At 53.5% G+C, this 19,811-nt stretch overlaps 1 protein-coding gene across 1 annotated transcript in view; it reads left to right on the plus strand.

Annotated features, from left to right (window-relative positions):
* The window catches only part of SNTG2 (syntrophin gamma 2), a 116,814-nt gene that overhangs the window by 45,356 nt on the left and 51,647 nt on the right, over positions 1-19,811 (plus strand). Inside the window, exons 3-7 of the mRNA XM_070459139.1 lie at positions 4,136-4,192; positions 4,275-4,332; positions 14,193-14,236; positions 14,349-14,390; positions 18,121-18,208. Of these exons, the coding sequence (XP_070315240.1) occupies positions 4,136-4,192; positions 4,275-4,332; positions 14,193-14,236; positions 14,349-14,390; positions 18,121-18,208 (289 nt within the window). The remainder of the gene's footprint in view (positions 1-4,135; positions 4,193-4,274; positions 4,333-14,192; positions 14,237-14,348; positions 14,391-18,120; positions 18,209-19,811) is intronic.

Consider the following 19,811-nt stretch of genomic DNA (forward strand, 5'->3'; position numbering starts at 1 on the left):
TTGCCTGCTTTATCTAAGAGGGTGATTCCCGAGGGTTTGTTCTCAGTCTCCTGGCTCCATCCTTACTGATCTCTGCTCCTTCCAGAGAAAGCCTCATTTGTAGGAAAGGAGTGAAATATTCTTGAATAGATGTGTATATCTGGGCTGGGTAATTGTGCGGGGGACTCAGAGGATGTTTTCAGACCAAGAACATGTTCAGCTCCTGAGGTCAGAATGCCTTCTCTATACCAGCCTCAGAAGCCCGTTGGGTTCAATCCCGTTGGTTGGAGAAACAGGTGAAACTCGTGTTCTTCAGTTGATCATAAAAATAAAACTAACCTTGGCCTGAGAATTTATCCTGTGTTTGAAGAATGAAAGAGACTACTTCCAACAACAGCCACAGCTGTTTCTGCAGACCGCAGCACCTCTGAGGGTGTCAGAACATGTGATTCTCTTATGTTCATATCACTGAGTGTTTCAGTGTTAACCTCCAACAGGAAACCTGAAGGAGAGCATTTATTGTCCACCATTTAAAATTCTCTGAGTTGTGGGAGAGGGAGGTGTAATCATTATTCTCCAGCTGATCAGCAGAAGAAATGAGTGTGAATTTCACATCTCACTGAAGCTTGAGTCCCTGTGTGGGTCCCAGGAGATGAAAAATGCATCATTGGATTCAATTAAACACACATTTACTGAATCTATACCATCCATGACTGATGCTGAAGCTCCAATACTTTGGTCACTTGATGGGAAGAACCAACTCATAGGAGAAGACCCTGATGCTAGGAAAGATGGAAGGCAGGAGGAGAAGGGGGTGATGGAGGATGAGATGGTTGGATGGCATCACCAACTCAGTGGACATGAGTCTGAGTAAACTCCAGGAGTTGGTGATGGACAGGGAGGCCTGGCGTGCTGCGGTCCCCGGGGCTGTACAGAGTCAGACACGGCTGAGCAACTGAACAGCACACCCATGTACTGTCAAGCAGAGGTCAGCTTGGCGCCGGGGCCCCAAGGCCTGTTAGAACCTAAGAGCACACACCACACGCATGCGAGGCTGGCTCACACTGGCGCTTTGATTTCAAGGTCAGCTTTCTCAAGAGAAATAAGGCTGCTGACTGATCCTTACACCTCGAGCTCTATTGTCAGTGGGAGGCTCACGCTCATTTCACAACCAACAGGCTCTGCGCCCCAGCACTTGCTCACAAGCTGAGACTGGAGGGAACCTGGCTCTCTCGGACCCTGACCCAGTTTGCCCTCAGCTGTACACCTTGGGCTGCACTTAGACTCTTCATTGTCTTTTTGAGAAGACAGGATTAAGGGGTAGACTTGCGTTAGTATTCATGAAACTGCGGAAAAAATAAGCACTGTATCAGTTCTGGGTGGATGTTTTTATCAGGAAAGAGGGAGAGAACACTGAGTTTAGCCTTTTATAAAACCCATAGATTCTCAAATCTGCTGATTCAACATCAGAGTCTAGAATTGGCGACTTTATATTTCATCTGTATTCCGTCTCTTCCAATCGACATGGCACTCTGAATACGTCAAATCTCTGGGTTTTCTAATTATCTCCTAAAGAAAGAATGTGCTTCGCCATATGAAGCTGGCTTGTTATGTTTCAGACTTTCTGTTTAGATTGTTCATTTTTATGATTGTGTGTGTACATTTGACATATTTTATTTTTCTAAATTGTAAGGTTACATTTGTAGCTTGAATGAATGTAGTTATGGAATAAAAAGTAGTGACAGGAAGAAAGAATTTAAAAGATCTCTGTGTTGTATCTGGCACTTTTAGTCATAGCACATTTATGGCTGACATGTATTTTAGAGAATTCCATACCCTCAGTTTGGTAAATTAAGAAACAGCGGAAGATGCGGTCTGAGCTCACAGGATTAATTACAGGGTTGAGGCAACACGCAGCTGCTCCTCTCCTGCCTGAGGGTCTAGGTGCTGCCTGTAACTTCTCAAGGTCGCCCAGAGCATCGACAGGAGAGAAGGGCCAGCGGCAGTAGACACCAGCGATTCTGGTGACAGTTCAGTGTGAGTCCAGCCAGGGACCAGCCACTGGACTGGTGTTTGTGAGCTGGGCAACGCGGGGAAAGCGGACCTCAGGAGGAGGCCCGGGGCTGAGCCAGAAGAAAGGACAGACCGTAGTCCCCCCACCCGGAGGGAGGAAGTCCTAAGTCACACGTGGAGAGTGTGAACATGGAGACAGGGCCCCCCGCAGAAAGAGTTCTTGCCCGACCGGCTCTGGCTTCTGCAGGAAGAGGGACAAAGCCGGCAAAGACCCCGAGGACACTGATCCCGGGCTGCTCACTCGGGTCTCGCGCTTTGGTTTACGCTTCCCGTGTGGCGTGAAAATCCCCCTGCTGAAAATGCAAGTGTAGGTGGTGTCAGGTTCAGGGGCCCTGGTGCACGCAGACGGAAGGTGCAGGCCTTCGGCAGGATACGCACTCTTTCCACCAGGGCCTGAGAGGATTCCCAGTCCAGGTTTGCAGGGACTGTGGAGATAAATCCAGGGAAGAAAGCCACCGTGAGCAGAAGTGCAGAAATGGGTCTGCAGAGACTTCGAGCTGTGAGAGTCAAGTGCATCACGTGAAAGGCATGTGTTCATTGTGTGACCTCGGCGACCGACTCACGCGGAGCTCTCCCTGCTCCTGGCCCTCAGCACTGTGCATTCGCTTATTTGATGTGTGTGGACTCAATGCAGAGTCTACTTCTCTTCGACAAGGATGGTCCAGCTTTGAAAACATGAAAACCTTGAAATAGTGAATGTGTGTGCGTGCTCAGTGGTGTCTGACTCTCTTGCAACCCCATGGGGTGAGCCCGCCAGCCTCCTCTGTCCACGGGATTCTCCAGGCAAGAATCCTGCAGTAGGTTGCCATTTCCTCCTCCAGGGGATCTTCCTGACTCGGGTTGAACCCGCGTCTCCTGCGTTGCAGGCAGGTTCTTTCCCACTGAGCCACTGGGAAGCCCACAAAGAGTGAATAGACGGGCCAGATTCATCGTAAAAGTCTGCACTGTGATTTAGTTTAAGGATGGAATCAATAGTGGTTCATGTGTGTGTGTGAGTGTGCACACAAGCCACTTGGTAAGGAAATAAGACACAAAAAATTGTCTTTCAGTGAAGCTTGAAATAACTAGAATCATAATAGCAAAGTATTTTGCATAGTCTACTAAACATTTTATAATATTTTCCTTTAATTATGTAATTTTTTCAACATATGAAAAGTTGAAAAGTAGCAAGCAGAACCCCATGTAATTATCCTCCATATTGGCCATATGCCAGCATATTTGCTGTGAATCTATCCAATTTTTACAGAAATTATCAAAGCAATGCACATCCTTTTTATTATTCCCATTGTTACTTTTGGAGGTGAACACGCTTCCTACACCACTTCATCAATCCCAGGCAAATCCTGTTCACTGACAGATCATTTAGACCACACGAACACACCTTACATGTTTGAACACATGAGAGGTGGCATGACCACCCCGTCAGCCACGGGGCAGGGTTAGTCTTGCCTTCAAGTTGTCAGCACTGGCAACTTTAAACTAGGTCAGGACGAGAAATGATTGATCATTCACGTTAGCATCGACTGTGTAATGATTGATCTAAAAACGGCGAACTGTGCAGAGCAGCACGGTGTGCAGGCAGCCACTTTGGGGGTCAGTGGAGACGAGACTTTAGAAACAGGGAGCTGAGCATGTGCTCTGTAGCCTCCCCATCTGCTGCCTGGTAACAACGGGGCCTCCATCCCTCAGAGCCAGAATGGGGTGAGATGACCAACTGTGCAGGACCTCGGGGTGGATCTTAAACCAGCACAGTGCGGCTGTTTCTTACCAGGCGGTCTGTTTCCCTGTAGCACTGCTGAGTGCAGGTTTGAAGTGGTGCCGTCGCTGTAGTGAGTAGCCAGCTCCCCTTTGGAAATATAAACAGCTACTGAAGTTTTTAAATTTTTTTTTATTTTTAAATTGAAAGATAATTGCTTACAGAACTGTGTTGGTTTCTGCCAAGCATCAGCATGAAGCATCCATAGGTATACATATGTCCCCGATATGTCTGAAATTTTAATAAAGAAGTTATGTATACATTTTGCATTCGCTTTCTGATTGTCCATTTTAACCAAACTGGGTTTGTTTTCTAAATTTTTTAAAGCACAGAACTGTTACGCTTCGCAGACAGCCCGTGGGAGGCCTGGGCCTGAGCATAAAGGTATGAATGTGTTCCTTCCCCTGACACTTTCCCGTGACGGCCCCCACTCTGTCGTCACTGAGCCCCTCTGCCTGTCTTCCAGGGCGGCGTGGAACACGGCGTCCCTGTGGTCATATCGAAGATATGCAGGGACCTCGCAGGTACCAGCAGCTGCATGACCGTGTGTGCATGGCCGCAGTCTGGAGTATGGTGCGCTGTTTTAGATGGGAAGACAGCTGCTGTGTGTGTTGCCTGGCCATCCGCCTGCCGTCTTATCTCACAGCTGTCTGCGCCCTCATCCCCGATCCCGCCAGCCCTTAAGACAGATACTGACCCACCGTGTGGCGTCACGTTGACCCCAGGAGACACGGACATGGCAGTGGTTTGAACTTTGGTTTCTCAGGAAAGACAAACCTCTTGCGGGGGGGGTGTGCAGCGGATGGAGGGTCAGCGTGACGAGGTTCTGGTGTAAAATCGCGTCACGGCCAAGGGGCCAGGCAGGGAGGCCGCTGGCCGTGGTGCTGAAGCGGTGATGATGGCTTTGGCAAGAGCTGCCTCTCCCGGGAGGTCAGAGTGTGTAGGGCTGAGCGTGAGGGCGAGTGAGCACTGGGCAGGTGGTTTTCCATCAAAGTGCATCTTTTCCTGAAGAACTCTCTTCAGTGGCACTTTCGAATCCAGCTCTTACAGGCTCCTCCACTCCCCGGGGCCGCCCATCTGCCCTCTTCCATCAGGTCCTTCCTGCAGGTCCAGGAGATGATCCCTCCTGACCCAGGCAGACGGACACCTGGCACTGAACGTGAAGCCTGTGTTGTCAAGCGACAGCCTGAGTGTTGAAGGGGATGAGTCTGGTCGAGGGCCAGGCTGTTGACAGGTCCTGGGTGAGATGCCTGGACTCCTGGGCTGGGGGAACAAGCCCTGCTTTCCCCCAGGATGCTCAGACCTGGTCCACATCCTGCAGGGGACCAGCCAGCATAGCCTGGTGACCTCGGGCCTCATGCTGCCAGAGGTCTCACGGTCATTTTTGCTGCAGGGACTGTTCACAGTGAGGTGAAGCCCCCATCGTGGCTTTGACTTCAGTCGTGGGGAAAAGAGGTTTTAACAAGACGTGCATTCTGCGTAATTTTGTACCAACAGGACACTCAGGATGCAGCTTGACTGCACAGTTTCCCCTCCTTCCAGCAAAGTCACAAAGCCCGCCCTTAATGTCTGCAGCAGGCGGGTCGCACTTCTTGGGCACTAAGGGTCTTGAGCCCATAAAGCTGCCTGCCCTCTGCAGGGGACGGTTTTCCTGGATAGCCCCGAGCCGTTGTTAGGAGGGAAAACAAGAGCCTGGTCTTCCTATGCTGCTGTTCTTGGCGACAGAAAAGGATTCCAGTCTTATCAGGAAATATGGTTTTAATTATAACCACGAGGACACAGGTCTCTGAGCCAAACGGCCATTCTTTTTCGAGGTTTTCAAAGCACTTCAAAGAAGCACATACTTCTGTTGGACTGACGTCTTTTTGTTGTATAAAGCAAGTGCTGCGCTGTGTGATTGAAGAGCCTGATGGGCTCAGTGGTCCCTGTGTTTAGAGCGAGGGTCTGCAGGGAGAATGAATCAAGTTGTTGCTGAAGTCGGAGTGTATAGTCATTTCTGTGTGACCATAACCATCTGGCTGGCTGATTAATGATTGAGAGAAGGATTGCTCAAATCTGCTTGTGAACATTCTTAGTTCTTTTTCACAAGTAAATTTTTAAATTTGTGGGTGTGAATATGTTTCAGAAAAGGATGAGAACAGGGGAATGAAAAGTTGTTGAAACTTATCACGAGGAGTGAAAGACACTGGGATTCTTGGCTTCTGGAGGAGAGGAATTCAATCCGGGGCCAGAGACGAGGCTTGATCGTTCAGAGCCTTTGTGTGATAAAGGTAGAAAAGAGAGAGAGAAAGCTTCTGACACAGACATCAGAAGGGACAGGAAGAGTGCCCCTCTGCTCGTCTTTAGCTGGATGTTATACAGCTACCAGCAGGCTGCTAATTAGAAAAAGGAGATGTCTCAAAACTCAGAGCCGTCACAACTTGAAGAAACAGAGTCTAGGGTAAATACACAGTTCATTAACATAGCTTACGACAAACATTTTTGTAAGAAAAATGCTCTGGTTAGCTCAAGGTTTGAGAAAAGTTCGGTTCAGGTGGAGCCAGGTGTCATCATGGCAGCACAGAATTTTAAGAGAAACCTCCTTTTAATTTTGTATAGAGAAGGGGAAAAAAACCCTAACACTTGTAATTTGTTCCTCCTGCCGCTTAAGAGAGAGATAAACATGTCTGCCACATGTGGCCTATTTCCTCCGTTTGGAGACCCCTGGCCTTCCTGCCTGTTACCCTCTCAGGAATAAGATTAAAATCAGAAAAAGACTGCTCAGCTCAGGAAGAGCATCTCCCTTGTCTACGGAGGTGTGTACAGGCCGAAGCGGCCTGCTGGGTGACATGACAGCATCACCTCCCCGTGTCTGCGGGCCCCCCGGGTCCGGTCCCCTAGGCAGGGCCCACTTGTGCAGACAAGACTCTCCCGGAAAGGAGGCTCCGCTCTGCAGCTCCAGGAAGCGTCGCGAGCATCTCAGACCCAGCGAGTTCTCAACCAGGTCCTCCCTGCCTGCCGCACCTCCAGGCCCTGCATTCCGCACGCCCGGGCCTCCTCTCCTTCCCACCTCCTGCCCGGGCCAGGCTGGGGAGCAGCCCCGCCCACCCCAGGGCGCCCCTTCAGCTGCTGTGACCGTCCTGCCCACGCCCTCCTCTCTTTCCTGTGGGTGCTCCACACCCTGCATCCCGAATCGAATGCTCGGTGAGCTGAGTCTTGGGCCCGGGATGGTCTCACCAAGTTCACGTGTTTAGGCTTTGGCTCAGGACACGTGTGTCTCGCAGGCCAGGGGGACCCTGGGCCGCGCTGCCGCATGTGTTGATGTCAGGAAGGTCCTTAGTGTGCAGGAGCCCAGGGTCTGGGGCGGGGCCGGGGGGGGGTGGTGAGACCGTCAGGGGAGGGGCCTGGGGGGGGGTGAGACCGTCAGGGGAGGGGCCGGGGGGGGGGGGGGTGAGACCGTCAGGGGAGGGGCCGGGGGGGGGGGGGTGAGACCGTCAGGGGCGGGGCCGGGGGGGGTGAGACCGTCAGGGGGGGGGCCGGGGGGGTGAGACCGTCAGGGGCGGGGGCGGGGGGGGGGTGAGGCCGTCAGGGGCGGGGCCGGGGGGGTGAGACCGTCAGGGGCGGGGCCGGGGGGGGGGTGAGACCGTCGGGGGCGGGGCCGGGGGGGTGAGACCGTCAGGGGCGGGGCCGGGGGGGGGAGACCCTCAGGGGGGGGGCGGGTGGGGGGGTGAGAGCGTCAGGGGCGGGGCCGGGGGGGTGAGACCGTCAGGGGCGGGGCCGGGGGGGTGAGACCGTCAGGGGCGGGGGCCGGGGGGGGGGGTGAGACCGTCAGGGGAGGGCCGGGTGGGGGTGAGACCGTCAGGGGAGGGGCCGGGTGGGGGTGAGACCGTCAGGGGAGGGGCCGGGTGGGGGTGAGACCGTCAGGGGAGGGGCCGGGGGGGGGGGGGTGAGACCGTCAGGGGAGGGGGCCGGGGGGGGGGTGAGACCGTCAGGGGCGGGGCCGGGGGGGTGAGACCGTCAGGGGCGGGGCCGGGGGGGTGAGACCATCAGGGGAGGTGCCGGTGGGGGGGTGAGACCGTCAGGGGTGGGGCCGGGGGAGGGGGGGTGAGACCGTCAGGGGTGGGGCCGGGGGATGAGACTCTCAGGGGAGGGGCCGCGGACCCTCCCGCAGGGCTGCCCTGGCTTGGTCCCCTCCCTGAGGAGGCAGGTTCGCGGTCACCCCAGAGGAAACCTGAAGCTGGAAGGCTTCTCTCCCGCTCTCACGTGGGGACCAGAGGGGTCCGCGGTCTGACATCCACCTGGCGTTGCATTTAGGGATTGGGCGGCTGCAAACTGTTCAGTTCAGCGCCGTTCAGTCGCTCAGTCGTGTCCGACTCTTTGCGACCCCATGGACTGCAGCACGCCAGGCCTCCCTGTCCATCACCAACTCCCGGAGTTTACTCAAACTTACGTTCATCGAGTCGGTGATGCCATCCAACCATCTCATCCTCTGTTGACCGCTTCTCTCGCCTTCAGTCTTTCAGAGTCTTTTCAAATGTGTCAGTTCTTTGTAATAGGTGACCAAAGTATTGGAGTTTCAGAGGAGGTCAGAGCAGAATATAAAACCGTTTATTCAGTTATTTATCTGCAGACCGACCCACCTGCCCTCGATGAACGGCTTGTATGGATCAGACGCTTCTGGGCATTCTGGGAAGACACTGCCCGCGTACACTTGTGTCCAGTGGGGAAAACTGGCCGTCAGTGACTAGATCATATACACGTTCAAATAGTGACCACTGCCATGAAGACAGTTAGATGACGCTGGGGCATGCCGAGCAGCGGGCAGAACGTCTCTGCTGTCACAGGGTGGTCAGCGGAAATCTCTTTGTGGGTAACGCTTAAGCAAATACTTGAATCAAACAGAGTGAGGGATGAGCATGCCCTGCCAGGTGGCATCCCAGACTCAGAAAGGATGCAAGATGAAGGGTCGATGGGCCCGTTTGCTCAGAAACAGGGAAGGCCAGTGGGGGAGGGCAGCTGGGGAGGTGAGGAGGCATGGGAGGCTGGGGCAGGGCCTGGGCTCTCATCCTGGAGAGGGACTTGGGTCTTGTTTATGAGTAAGGGGGTGAGGGGTCCAAGAGGGGTCATTTGGGACCGTCCAAAGCAGGGTCAAAAGGTCTGTTTTAAATTAAATAATAAAAAACCGCTTGGGTTGCTGTCCGGAGAATGTTCCAGAACCTGGGCCACATTGGGGCGCCAGCCTTGGAGCTGGAGGGAAGGGCACAGGGAGGTCATGTGCCCCACTGACCTTCACTGTCCTTGCCGCGGGGTCAGGGCGGGGCCATCACAGGGACCCCCTCAGTGAGGACGGGGGCTTCCCACATCGGCCGGACATCGGCCCTGGGCACGCGGTTGTCACCCTTTGCCTTCTGGAGCCACAGCCTCGAGATCTGTGGAACGGAGCCCAGGGGCACCGCGGGGCCTCCTGGGGTGTGGGGCCCCCGAGGCCTGTTTTTCTGCAGCTCCCTGACCTGTGTTCCGGGTCTCACTGCCATGAAACGCTGCTGTCGGACGAGACTGGCGATGCGCTTGCCACACCCGTGAGATTTCGTTAATTGTTCTGTCTGACTCAGTGTGACGCTTTCTCTTCCGCTTGGTCCTTGCCTCCCCTCTGGTTCTGTCTCCTCCATCCACACGGCAGCTCCTGCCTCTGCGTTCCTTCTGGGGCCACGTACCCGCCCCGTCCCCCGAGGAGTCCACGTACGTACGCGCTCCAGGCTTGAGGAAGCGGGCGACCTCTTAAAGGAACGCCCCTGTTCACGGCCCATCCCGGCGGTGCCTGTGGTTAGACTTTCTCTTAAAGTGAAGAGAATGTTTGTTTTTAAAAGTGTATCATTGACCTTCCAGGGCTTCCCTGGTGGCCCAGACGGTAAAGCATCTGCCTGCAATGCGGGAGACCCGGGTTCACCCCCTGGGTCGGGAAGATCCCCTGGAGAAGGAAATGGCAGCCCATTCCAGTACTCTCACCTGGAAAATCCCGTGGATGGAGGAGCCTGCTGGGCTACAGTCCATGGGGTCGCAGGCAGTCGGACACGACTGAGCGACTTCACTTTATTGACCTCCCAGCCCTTTGGTCCACAGCTGCCCTGATGGTGGTTCAGCCCCCTTGGTGACTCCTTGGGAGGGGAGCTCATCACCTTGGTGACGACCCCCGAGGGCCTGGGTGGGTCTCTGCTCAAGACCCAGGACAGAGCCAGTGCTCCCTGGACTGAGTGCCCCACAGGCCGGACCGGAGAAGCCCCAGGAGCAGGCTCTGGATAGCAGCTTGCAGGTCACCAGGCAGAGCCTCGCGGAGCCGGGTAGGACCCTGGCAGGGGGTCAGGTGGGCAGTGCAGAACCTGTGGGGGAGCTGCTGTGATGCCAGGACCCGAAGCTTCTGCCCAGCTGCCCACCACCCTCCCCACCCTGTCCCCGGAGGCTTCTCCCCACGGGAGTCAGCTGTCAAGGAGCCCAGAACGCTGGTCCTCCAGGCCTGCCACCCAGTCCCCCCCACCAGGACAGCCATCTGCTGCAAAAAGACAGTCACAGGCGGGGCAGGGGCTTCCTCATCCCCCCCACCCCCTGCAGGCAGCCACCTCAGCACTCCCGCCTGCAGCCCCAGCGGCTGGGCTGGGTGCACATCCTGCAGACTGTTTACTTAAAACTCTCCGCTGTGTGGATCCAAGCAGGTGTCCCTCCCGAGTCTGCTGGCCGCAGGGCTGCACACATCCTGTGTGTCCTCTGAGGGCGGAACCTCAGCACAACTCTTCGGACTGTGTCATCTTTGTTTCCAAAGTTGGTGGCGTTTTGTCCCGTTCTGAGCCAAGAGTGTGTGACAGGAGGCTGGATGAGGGCTTCCCCGCCCCCTCCCCACCCCCAGCGCCCTGTCTCTCGGCGCCTCTGGGTCACGGTCTCTGTCTCCCCACTTCTGATCATCTTGCAGCACCATGTGCTCAGGCTGCTGGTGACCTCCGCCCCGAAGGGCAGGCTTCCTGGGTGAGTTACCTTAACCCCAGCTTACTGGAGGAAAAGCTCATCTGGATCGCCTTAGATGCGTGTGCTAGCACTCTTATCTGCTCACAATGTGTAAACTTCAGGTGGTCTAAAATGGCTAAATAGTCAGCTTAGGTCATTCTTCACCAAGAGCAAGAGGTAACTGACACATGAGACCTGGTGGTAAATTCCAGAACAGGATGCTGTGGTTCATAAACAGCAGACCCTGCCAACGCTGAGGTGTGACCACACGGCGGAAGGATGCTCTGGGCGCTCAGGTCTGTGAAAGGCAGTTTCTCCTCCAACTCTGGGTCACTGGACCATGGCTGGAGTAGCCAGCGCTGGCAATTCTGGGCATTACAGTGAGGACCAAAGAGCTTTTACAACAAAGGAGCTAACAGATCACATAAGTCTTTGCAGTAAGTGTGGAGGTATACATAACATTTTCTGATAGCTCACCCCTCTGATCTGAAGTGACGCTTGTGTGGCGGAAGGCCGCCTCCTCCTAGGGGACACCAGGTGTCTGCTTGTCTGGGGAGCCAGGATTGTTCGGGTTATTTCAGGCTGGCCTGCGACCGCACAAGACATCCATGCAAATGTGGGGATGAGTCAGTGCTCCCCAGACCCTTGCTTTTGGATCTGAGTGTCCCACACTGTTTTTCAGGATAAAACCCACCACCGTGCTGCGTGGAGGCTGAACGTGTGTCGGGAAGCAGGGCTCCTTGGGAGTTCAGGGCGGGCAGGGGCTCAGCCCGGGTCGTGTCAACCCCGGTCCTGTGAGCGCACCACCCGTGACCCCTGTTGGGCTGACTGGTCCTAGGCGCAAAGGACTCGGCGCTTGTGAAGGACGATGAAGTGGGTCTGAGACACCAGAAACTCTGGGCTTCCCCCATTATTAACCCAGATTCTCAGTGCAGTTAATACCAAGACTTTAGGAGGTATTATCATTTTCTAATATTCCCCAGAAGTTCACGTGAATGAATATTTAACATGTCTGAATCTTAGTAATTAGTTTGCAGAAAAAACAAATTATTTCTGTTATAACACAATTGTATTGCAATGAATGATTAAATTTGCATAACCTCACATAACACTAGTGATAGCAATTAATTTGACTTGAAAAGGCAAGTATAACAGAATATAGAATATCTCCTTGTAGCTAGTTTTCATGTTTGAATATTTATGTGGATTAAAATATATTATGCTCTTTTTCCATTTTACATCCTGATGTAATGACAAGGTTACCACAGAAATAAGCTGGAGCCACTTTCAACTGAAATCCACTAACCTGTCTTAATCTGACCAAAAAGTTCATTTTATTTAGGAACATTAATTAAAATTTTAAATTAAAATCAAACTTCCATGATACTGTTTTATCATCCATTTTACCACTTTCCCTGGTGGCTCAGTCAGGAAACAATCCGCCTGCAATGCAGAATATGTGGGTTTGATCCCTGGGTCAGGAAGATCCCCTGGAGAAGGAAATGGCAACCCACTCCAGTATTCTTGCCTGGAAAATTCCATGGACAGAAGAGCCTGGTGGTCTACAGTCCATAGGGTCCCAAGAGTCAGACACAGCGACTAAATCACCACCACCAATTTGATTTTTAGGACTAAAAGTGTCCATCAAAGGGACAGCACTTCAAAGATTTAATTGGAAAGTTTTTAAATTGACTTTTTTAAATGATGGAGAGAGAGAGACAGAGAGATAGAGAGACAGAGGTCTCCATCAGTAGGTCTCATCTAATGGGCAATGAAGGTTTTCTGGGCAAAGTCTCTGTAAATAGTAACTTCATTAGTTACCTACAAATAACCATTGCGTTTAGTGGTATAAAGATTGTATTTTATTTTCAAGAAAATTTAATATAGTTAATGACTAGAAGTAATATTAACAATTGACATTAAATATTTTTCTGGAATTTAAAGAATGCTGCTGTTAAAAGAATAGCCTGTTAGTTGGTTTTCAATATTTAACCAAAGACATAAAATAAATCTAGATGAAGGCAAAAGATACCTGTGAAAATGTGCTCTGTGTGGGTCTCAGGCCGTCACTCACCTGTGCTGTGGCTGCACCAGTCCTGCTGTTTCTGACTGTGGTTGCAAGACGCCTTCGGCAGTAACCATGGGAGGACTTTGAGAACACAGAGGTTCTCTACTGATGGGACCTGGAAATAACGCAGCAGACCTGGTCACGTGGAGAGACCAAGGTCGCCGGCAGAGAGAGAGGGGCCTGGGTCCTGTTTTCCCTGAGGTGGGAGGGGGCTTGTTTTCCAGGGATCCCTCTTTGTTGGTGAATTTAAACACAAGAGCAGGAATTTAAAGCCCAGGAAGAGCAAAAACAAGTGGCCCAAATGATCAGTTACTGAAATCAACCCAGATCTCTCAAACATCGGAGCCGGCGAGGTGCAGGGGTGGGGGTTCCAGCTCTGTCTCCTGTGTGGACGACAGCATGTTGTCATGAGCTGGGCCCCTCAGAGGGGGTCCCTGGGCGAGCAGAGCCGAAGTCAGGCACTTGCATTAAAGAAAAGACAGCTGTCAGGGTTTACACTGCAAAATGCTCTATATTTGGTGCAAATTTGTTCAGTCATGTTAAAAGGAGGTTTCTTTCTTCCCCTATAATAATAGAAAAATTAAGTGGAACTATGCTATAGAGCTTGTACTCAAACTGTACAATGCAAAGATTTTCTTTCCTTTTTCCTTTAATATTCTGGGCACATTCCCTTTAATTAAAATAGTCTGTGTAAATGTGTTCCCAAGAAAGAGGGGGAAATCCTAAGGGACTTCTAGAATTCCTATTTTATTGTCTGTGTTGACTTAATGGAAAATTGGGATCAGGCTTTCCACATGTGTGATGAAATCCTTCATTTGTGCTTCTCATTGAACAAGGCTCTGCATCTAAGTAACTCTCTCAATGTGCTTGAAATCGGCTGAATGTGAGGCTGCCCTGGAGGGGCTGGTGCTGTGCCGCCGCATTTCCCCACACCCACATACACACGTGCACACGCACACAGACACACGCGCTCACACTCTTATGTCACACAGCCACACATGCATGTGTGTGCATGGACATGCACATGTGTACACAGATAGATACACTCACCCACACAGACTCCCACATGCTCACACATCTACATGCATGCATGCATGGTCACACATGTGCACACACTCATACTCAGTGTGCATACCTGTGCCCACATGCACAGACCCCCCCCACATGCACATCCACATGCGTGCACACACTTACACACATGCACGCATTCACGCACACAGGCTCCCACATCCACGTGCATGCACACTCACACACCGGTTGCTGCAGACTCTGCTTCAGCCACCACAAGCAGCTTGATGTCTCTGAGTCTCTGTTAACACTGTTGCCCCTTTTACGACCCTGCAGCCGACCAGACAGGGATGTTGTTCGTAGGGGACGCCCTGCTCCAGGTCAGTATCTTGAACTTCAGTCCTCAGCTCTGTTGCATGTTAGTTCCTGTTAGTTCTGAACTGGGACTCATGAATTATTATCCTTAAAATTCTTAATTTGTCATCTTTTCAGGTTAACGGCATTAATGTAGAAAGTGCGACCCACAAAGAAGTGGTAAGTGTGTGATTTTTTTTATGGATATTGTTCTTTTTATTAGATATTCTCTTATTCTGGTTATTTCGTTTCTGTATGTGCATTTCATGCATGTGTTCATAGGGGCCTCTCGGATGCCGTGAAAGGTAGATTTGGTGGCTCCTATTTTGAAGATGGGGACTGAAATTCAGGGAGTGGGGAGCCCTCCTGGGTGGCTTGTGTGGAGCCTTTGAGGGTGCCTCTGGCTTTGCGTGCTCATCCACTGCGGAGGACATCCCGGGAAGCTCACCCCTGGTGCATGTCTGAGATGCTGGCCCGTGGACTTGGGGGTCACAGTCTCTGCCCCAGCACCTTTCCAGATGTGAACCTTAACCAAGGTCGGGTCAGGCTCCACAGTGCAGCATATTAGTGGTTCATTACTAAGAGAGGAATTCCTTTAACTCTCTCCAGGCATGGAGGTAAGATCTGTGGGCTGGATGGGACATGTAGTTTAAGGTTTAGGTTCAAATGGATGACATATAATTTACTTCCTAAACCTAAAACTTGTGTTATTTATCAATTTCTGCAAAAGCTTGCTTTCTTAAGGTGAGAATACACACAGTAATTCAAAAAGAAACAGCGCACAGCTAGGTAACTTTATCCCAGCCCTGGGGAAGTGAAAAGCGTTCACCCAAAAGAAAAGCTTTGGAGTAAAAGATGTGTAAACTTAATACACAGAGGTATTCCAATATTTGACTAATATAAATATACTTTTTGGACCAAAGTATCAAATTATAAGTCCACAGTCTTATGTGATACAAAAACCATGCTTGAATCAGCAAGGCTAATGACATACACGATCTCAGCTTTTCAGGTTCATGAAATTCATAAAAATATTAAATTTGTAGAAGACCTCATAAATTACACAGTTTCACACCGTCATTTTTCAGAGTAAATTCTAGATTCAGTTATTACTAAAAGGAAAAAAGACAGTTCTGCTCAACACAAAAGATCCACAGAATGAACCTCACCCTGCATCTTGTCTCCTGCTTTGGAAAAGCCTTACTACTTTAGAGTGACAAAAAGGTGTTTATGTCCCGCTTTTTACTGAGCCCTGTGTCCCCATCCACATGGACACATAACATCACAGCAGACCTGGCCGAGAGGGAGCCTCCCTTAATCTTATTCAGCAAATTCTGAGACCTCTCACCATTCAGAGAGGAAGGAAAATCAATGTTTGGAAAATCGCTCAGTCTGGCCTGCATGCAGAGGTTAGTGATGGCAGGGAGGTGGTGACGCTTCCCTCCCCCCAGCGGGACCCCCAGTCCCACGTGTCTGCCTCGGAGCCCCTTCCGAAGACACCAGTCTGAGAGATGGTGCAGAACTGCGTTTCTATGCAGCAAGGTCAGGGTTTTTTTCTAAATCTCAAATGTTAAATTCACATCTAGTCCGGTATGGCAGTCCAGGGTCTTAGGTGCTATGAGAGCCATTGATTAAAAAACTGCCATAATCAATCAAAAGGCACTGACTCATTCGTGAGGCCTCCTTTTCGAGTTGAAATGGGTTCTTTTCTATGCGTGTTTTAGTCATGCATGGCTGCTTTGTTAATACTAAGGTCTCAGGCCAGATCCTGAGTGCTGCTGGTTTTGAACTCACGAACCCTTAGAAATAAAGCCTTCCCTTGTGTTTAGAAGATGGTAGAAACAGAATCTTCCAGGTTCCAAGCCGCAGCCTGGCCCTGAACCCCCTGAACCCCCGCTCCCAGCATCTTGCGGGTGGTCACACTGGTCACTCAGCAGATCAAACCTGCGTTTGGTAGAAGGTGTCCTGTGGGAGCTGAGACTGGTTCTATGTTTCTCCAGGCGCGTGTGCGTGCATGTGTGTGTGTGCCCGTGTGTGTGTGCCTGTGTGCGTGCGCGTGCGTGTGTGTCCGTGGGCGTGCGTGCACGTGTGCGTGTGTGCGTGCGTGTGGGTGCGTGTGCCCGTGTGTGCGCATGTGCGCGGGTGTGTGTGCGCGCGTGCGTGGGTGTGTGTGTGTGTGCCCGTGTGCACGCGGGTGTGAGCGTGCATGTGTGTGTGCGCGTGCATGTGCGTGTGTGTGTGCATGTGCGTGTGCCCGTGTGTGTGTGTGTGTGCCCGTGTGTGTGCCCGTGTGCGTGTGTGTGCACGTGCGTGTGCGTGTGTCCGTGTGTGCACGCGCGTGTGTGCGCGCGCATGTGCGTGTGTAAGTGTGTGTGCGCGTGCGTGTGTGTGCGTGTGCGTGCATGCGTGCTTGTGCACACGTGTGTGCATGCACACACACTTGCAGATCTGCATGACAGAAGCAGTGGGTGAACTTGACCCTGGAGAGAGTCACAGATCTTAGGCTCTTGCCGTTCAGGGGATGCCTGGGTGTTCAGTGTCAAACTCCTTGAGCCAAGGACCCGCAGCTTCTGTGGGGGCCGTGCCCTCCCCGGGTGGGCCCCCACCCTCACGACACCCACACCCACAGGGTAGGGTGTTGCCCAGGGGTCCCTTCACTGCCCTGTGGGAGGAGAGAGTGTGGTGACCCTGCGCTTTGATCAGAATCGCCCAGGGCCACTTGTCCCAGGACACAGGTGTCAGCTGGGAGGGGCTGAGGTGGCGCGTTCCTATCCCTGGGGCCTCGGGCGGGGCGGAGCGTGGCCCCAGACGAGCCCCAGCCGCTGGGCTGTCCGAGCAGAGTGTCCATCTCATGCTCGCGGTGCCGTCCTGCTCTCCCTTCGCTCAGCTGACCCGGGCTCGGGTGTCAGTGGGGTTCACAGGCCGAGGCGGGGGGGACGTCAGGGTCTGGGGGGTGCGGGAACGTCCCCGGGTGAGGGTAAAGGCACTCCTGCGTTCTCCAGGCAGAAGCAGGTGTACATGAGGGCTGGGCGGGGTGCCCTGCCTGGGACCAAGGTCGCATGGAGGCATCGGGGACGTGCCCGAGGGGGCCGGGGCAGGACGCTTACGGCTTCTTATTTCTGGGCTGCGTCTGCTGTGTCTGGATCGAGTTGGCCCAACTGACGGGAAACTCGTCGGGCTTTCAAAGCTGTCTCCAGAGCTAAAGTGGGGAGCTGTCTGTAGCTGCAGCTGAAGGGCCCGAACCTGGGGGTGGGGGACCTGGTAACCGAGCAGAGTGACGTGATGCCCTCGGTTTCTCCAAACTAAAGCGTGGTCTGAAGTCTGAAGCTCGTGCTTTCAGCTTGCAGCGTCAGAGCTGATGCGCCGGCGTGTGTGCCAGTGTCTGCAATTGGCACCTCGCGTGGGCTTCTCCCGCGACTTTGGTTTCGGGGTGGGGTGTGTCGAGTGTGCGGGGAGCCTGGCCTTGGATCCGGGCTGATGGGTGCACCTGTGTGTGGACGAGGTGCGGAGCCGTGTACCTGGGGACACACCGCGTCCATTTGTCCCCCCAGGCGAGGCTTGCGGAGCTTCCAGAGTCTCAGAGGTAACCGTGAACGCTGGCTCCTCGAGAGACAGGCGAAGCGTGTAGCGGAAGCGGAAGTGTTCATCGCTCAGTCGTGTCTGACTCTTTGCGACTCCATGGACTGTAGCCCGCCAGGCTTCTCTGTCCATGGGAGTCTCCAGGCGAGAATACTGGAGAATACTCCTCCTCCAGGGGATCTTCCCCACCCGGGGCTAGAATTCGGGTCTCCTGCATTGCGGGCGGGCTCTTTACCGGCCGAGCTACCCGGGAAGCCCTGGTGGGGGCGCGAGCGTTATTTCCGAGGTCCCTCTGTCGTGGTAACATGGCCGTCCTGTGTCACACTGACAGGTGCATCTTCTGAAAAACGCGGGCGATGAGGTGACCATCACTGTCGAGTATCTCAGGGAAGCACCATCGTTTCTGAAGCTCCCCTTAGGTAAGTGGGGCGGGCTCACGGACCGACAGCTTCCTCCTCACCTGTTATTTTTCCTGAGTCGTCCTGCCGTGTAACATGCCCGCAACCTCTTCAGAAGCAGGGATTCCCATGGTCAGGATGCTGTGTGCGTCCCGTTATTCCAGAGGGAGCAGACAGACAGGCTGCCCACACTTGTCTTCTGGCCGTAAAACCTCGGCTGGGATGGTCAGGGCGTGAAGGAACACAGCCTCACTCTTGGAGCTGCTCCTTGACGGCCTGGACGCGTTGGTGTGAAGACCCGTGAGTTCACCAGGTTCCCTCGAGCCCGTTAAAGCTCTGGGTGTGCAGTCTAGTGTTTGAAGGGAGACCGGGGTGATGGGGCACCTGCTTCACCCGAACTGTGCCAGGCGCTTTGAGGGCGAGCCTGTAAACGGGTTCCTGACTTTTCAAGAAGAAAACCAAGATTGCAGAAGTAACTTGCACGATGTCCACTAAATTTCCTCACCTGTGAACTGGTGGTGATGATCCATAACCACCACACCGGAGGCCGATGTCCACTAAATTTCCTCACCTGTGAACTGGTGGTGATGATCCATAACCACCACACCGGAGGCCGATGTCCACTAAATTTCCTCACCTGTGAACTGGTGGTGATGATCCATAACCACCACACCGGAGGCTTGTGTCTCGAAGGAGTAATTGTAGCATCGTTGCCGGGCTGTCAGCTCCGTCCTCCGCGACGCGGACGCCGGTGACACGTGAGGGACCTGTGTGCATCCTGCTCCCCGGCAGGGGCACGCTGGTGCTCGCAGCCCCGTCTGAGGGCTGGGACGAGGGCAGCGTGGGGCCCCGCTGGACTCCCCTCAGCTCTGGCCAGTTCCTGTCACTTGGGGGCTTTCCCCCACAGAGTCAGGTTTTGTCACTTTTCAGGAAACTGGGAAATCTGGATTTTAAAGCTGTGTCTTGGTTTTGATTAAACAAAACCCATGTGCCTGTCAGACTTGACTTCCCAGCTGGTCTGGAGTTTTTGCCTAATACCACTTCTCCCCCAGTAGTTGGCTTTTGATGGCTAACGTTGGCCTCGGAACTCTTGAAGCTAAAGGAAAACGAAGGACCTGTGACCCAGGCAGGCACCAGCTCTGACCCTGGATGACCCGCGGGGCCCTTCCCGTCGCCTCTGAGAGCAGGAGAGGCGGGGTCCCTGGCTTTCTCCCGAGAGTGCCCACTGTGTTGGGAGGAGCAGGGGGTGAGCCTGACCGTGGTGGCTCCTGGGTCCTGGGGCCACTGGCACCTGGTCTGGGGAGGGGTCCGGACACGGGGCTGACGTGGCCTGGGACTCGTGGCCACACCTGTGTCCACGCGCAGTGAGCACTGGTCTCACTCTGCCCCTTGCTGCCCCCTGACCACCCAGGGCCACAGGGGCGGGCTGTGGGGGACGCGTGGGGACAGGCCCACGGGCTGGGGGGACACAGGGAGTCCTTTCCGCCCCTCAGCTTGCTGAGAGTGGACAGAGAGCTCCAGATGGACGCTGACTTGGCCGCTCCGTCCACCTGGGTCTGCGCTCCAGGCCCAGCCGTGGCTCTCTGCTGAGTCCAGAGCTGCTTCCTCTTTTTACAAATACCGC

Source organism: Odocoileus virginianus, chromosome 31, assembly GCF_023699985.2.
Source record: "Odocoileus virginianus isolate 20LAN1187 ecotype Illinois chromosome 31, Ovbor_1.2, whole genome shotgun sequence".
NCBI lineage: Eukaryota > Metazoa > Chordata > Mammalia > Artiodactyla > Cervidae > Odocoileus > Odocoileus virginianus.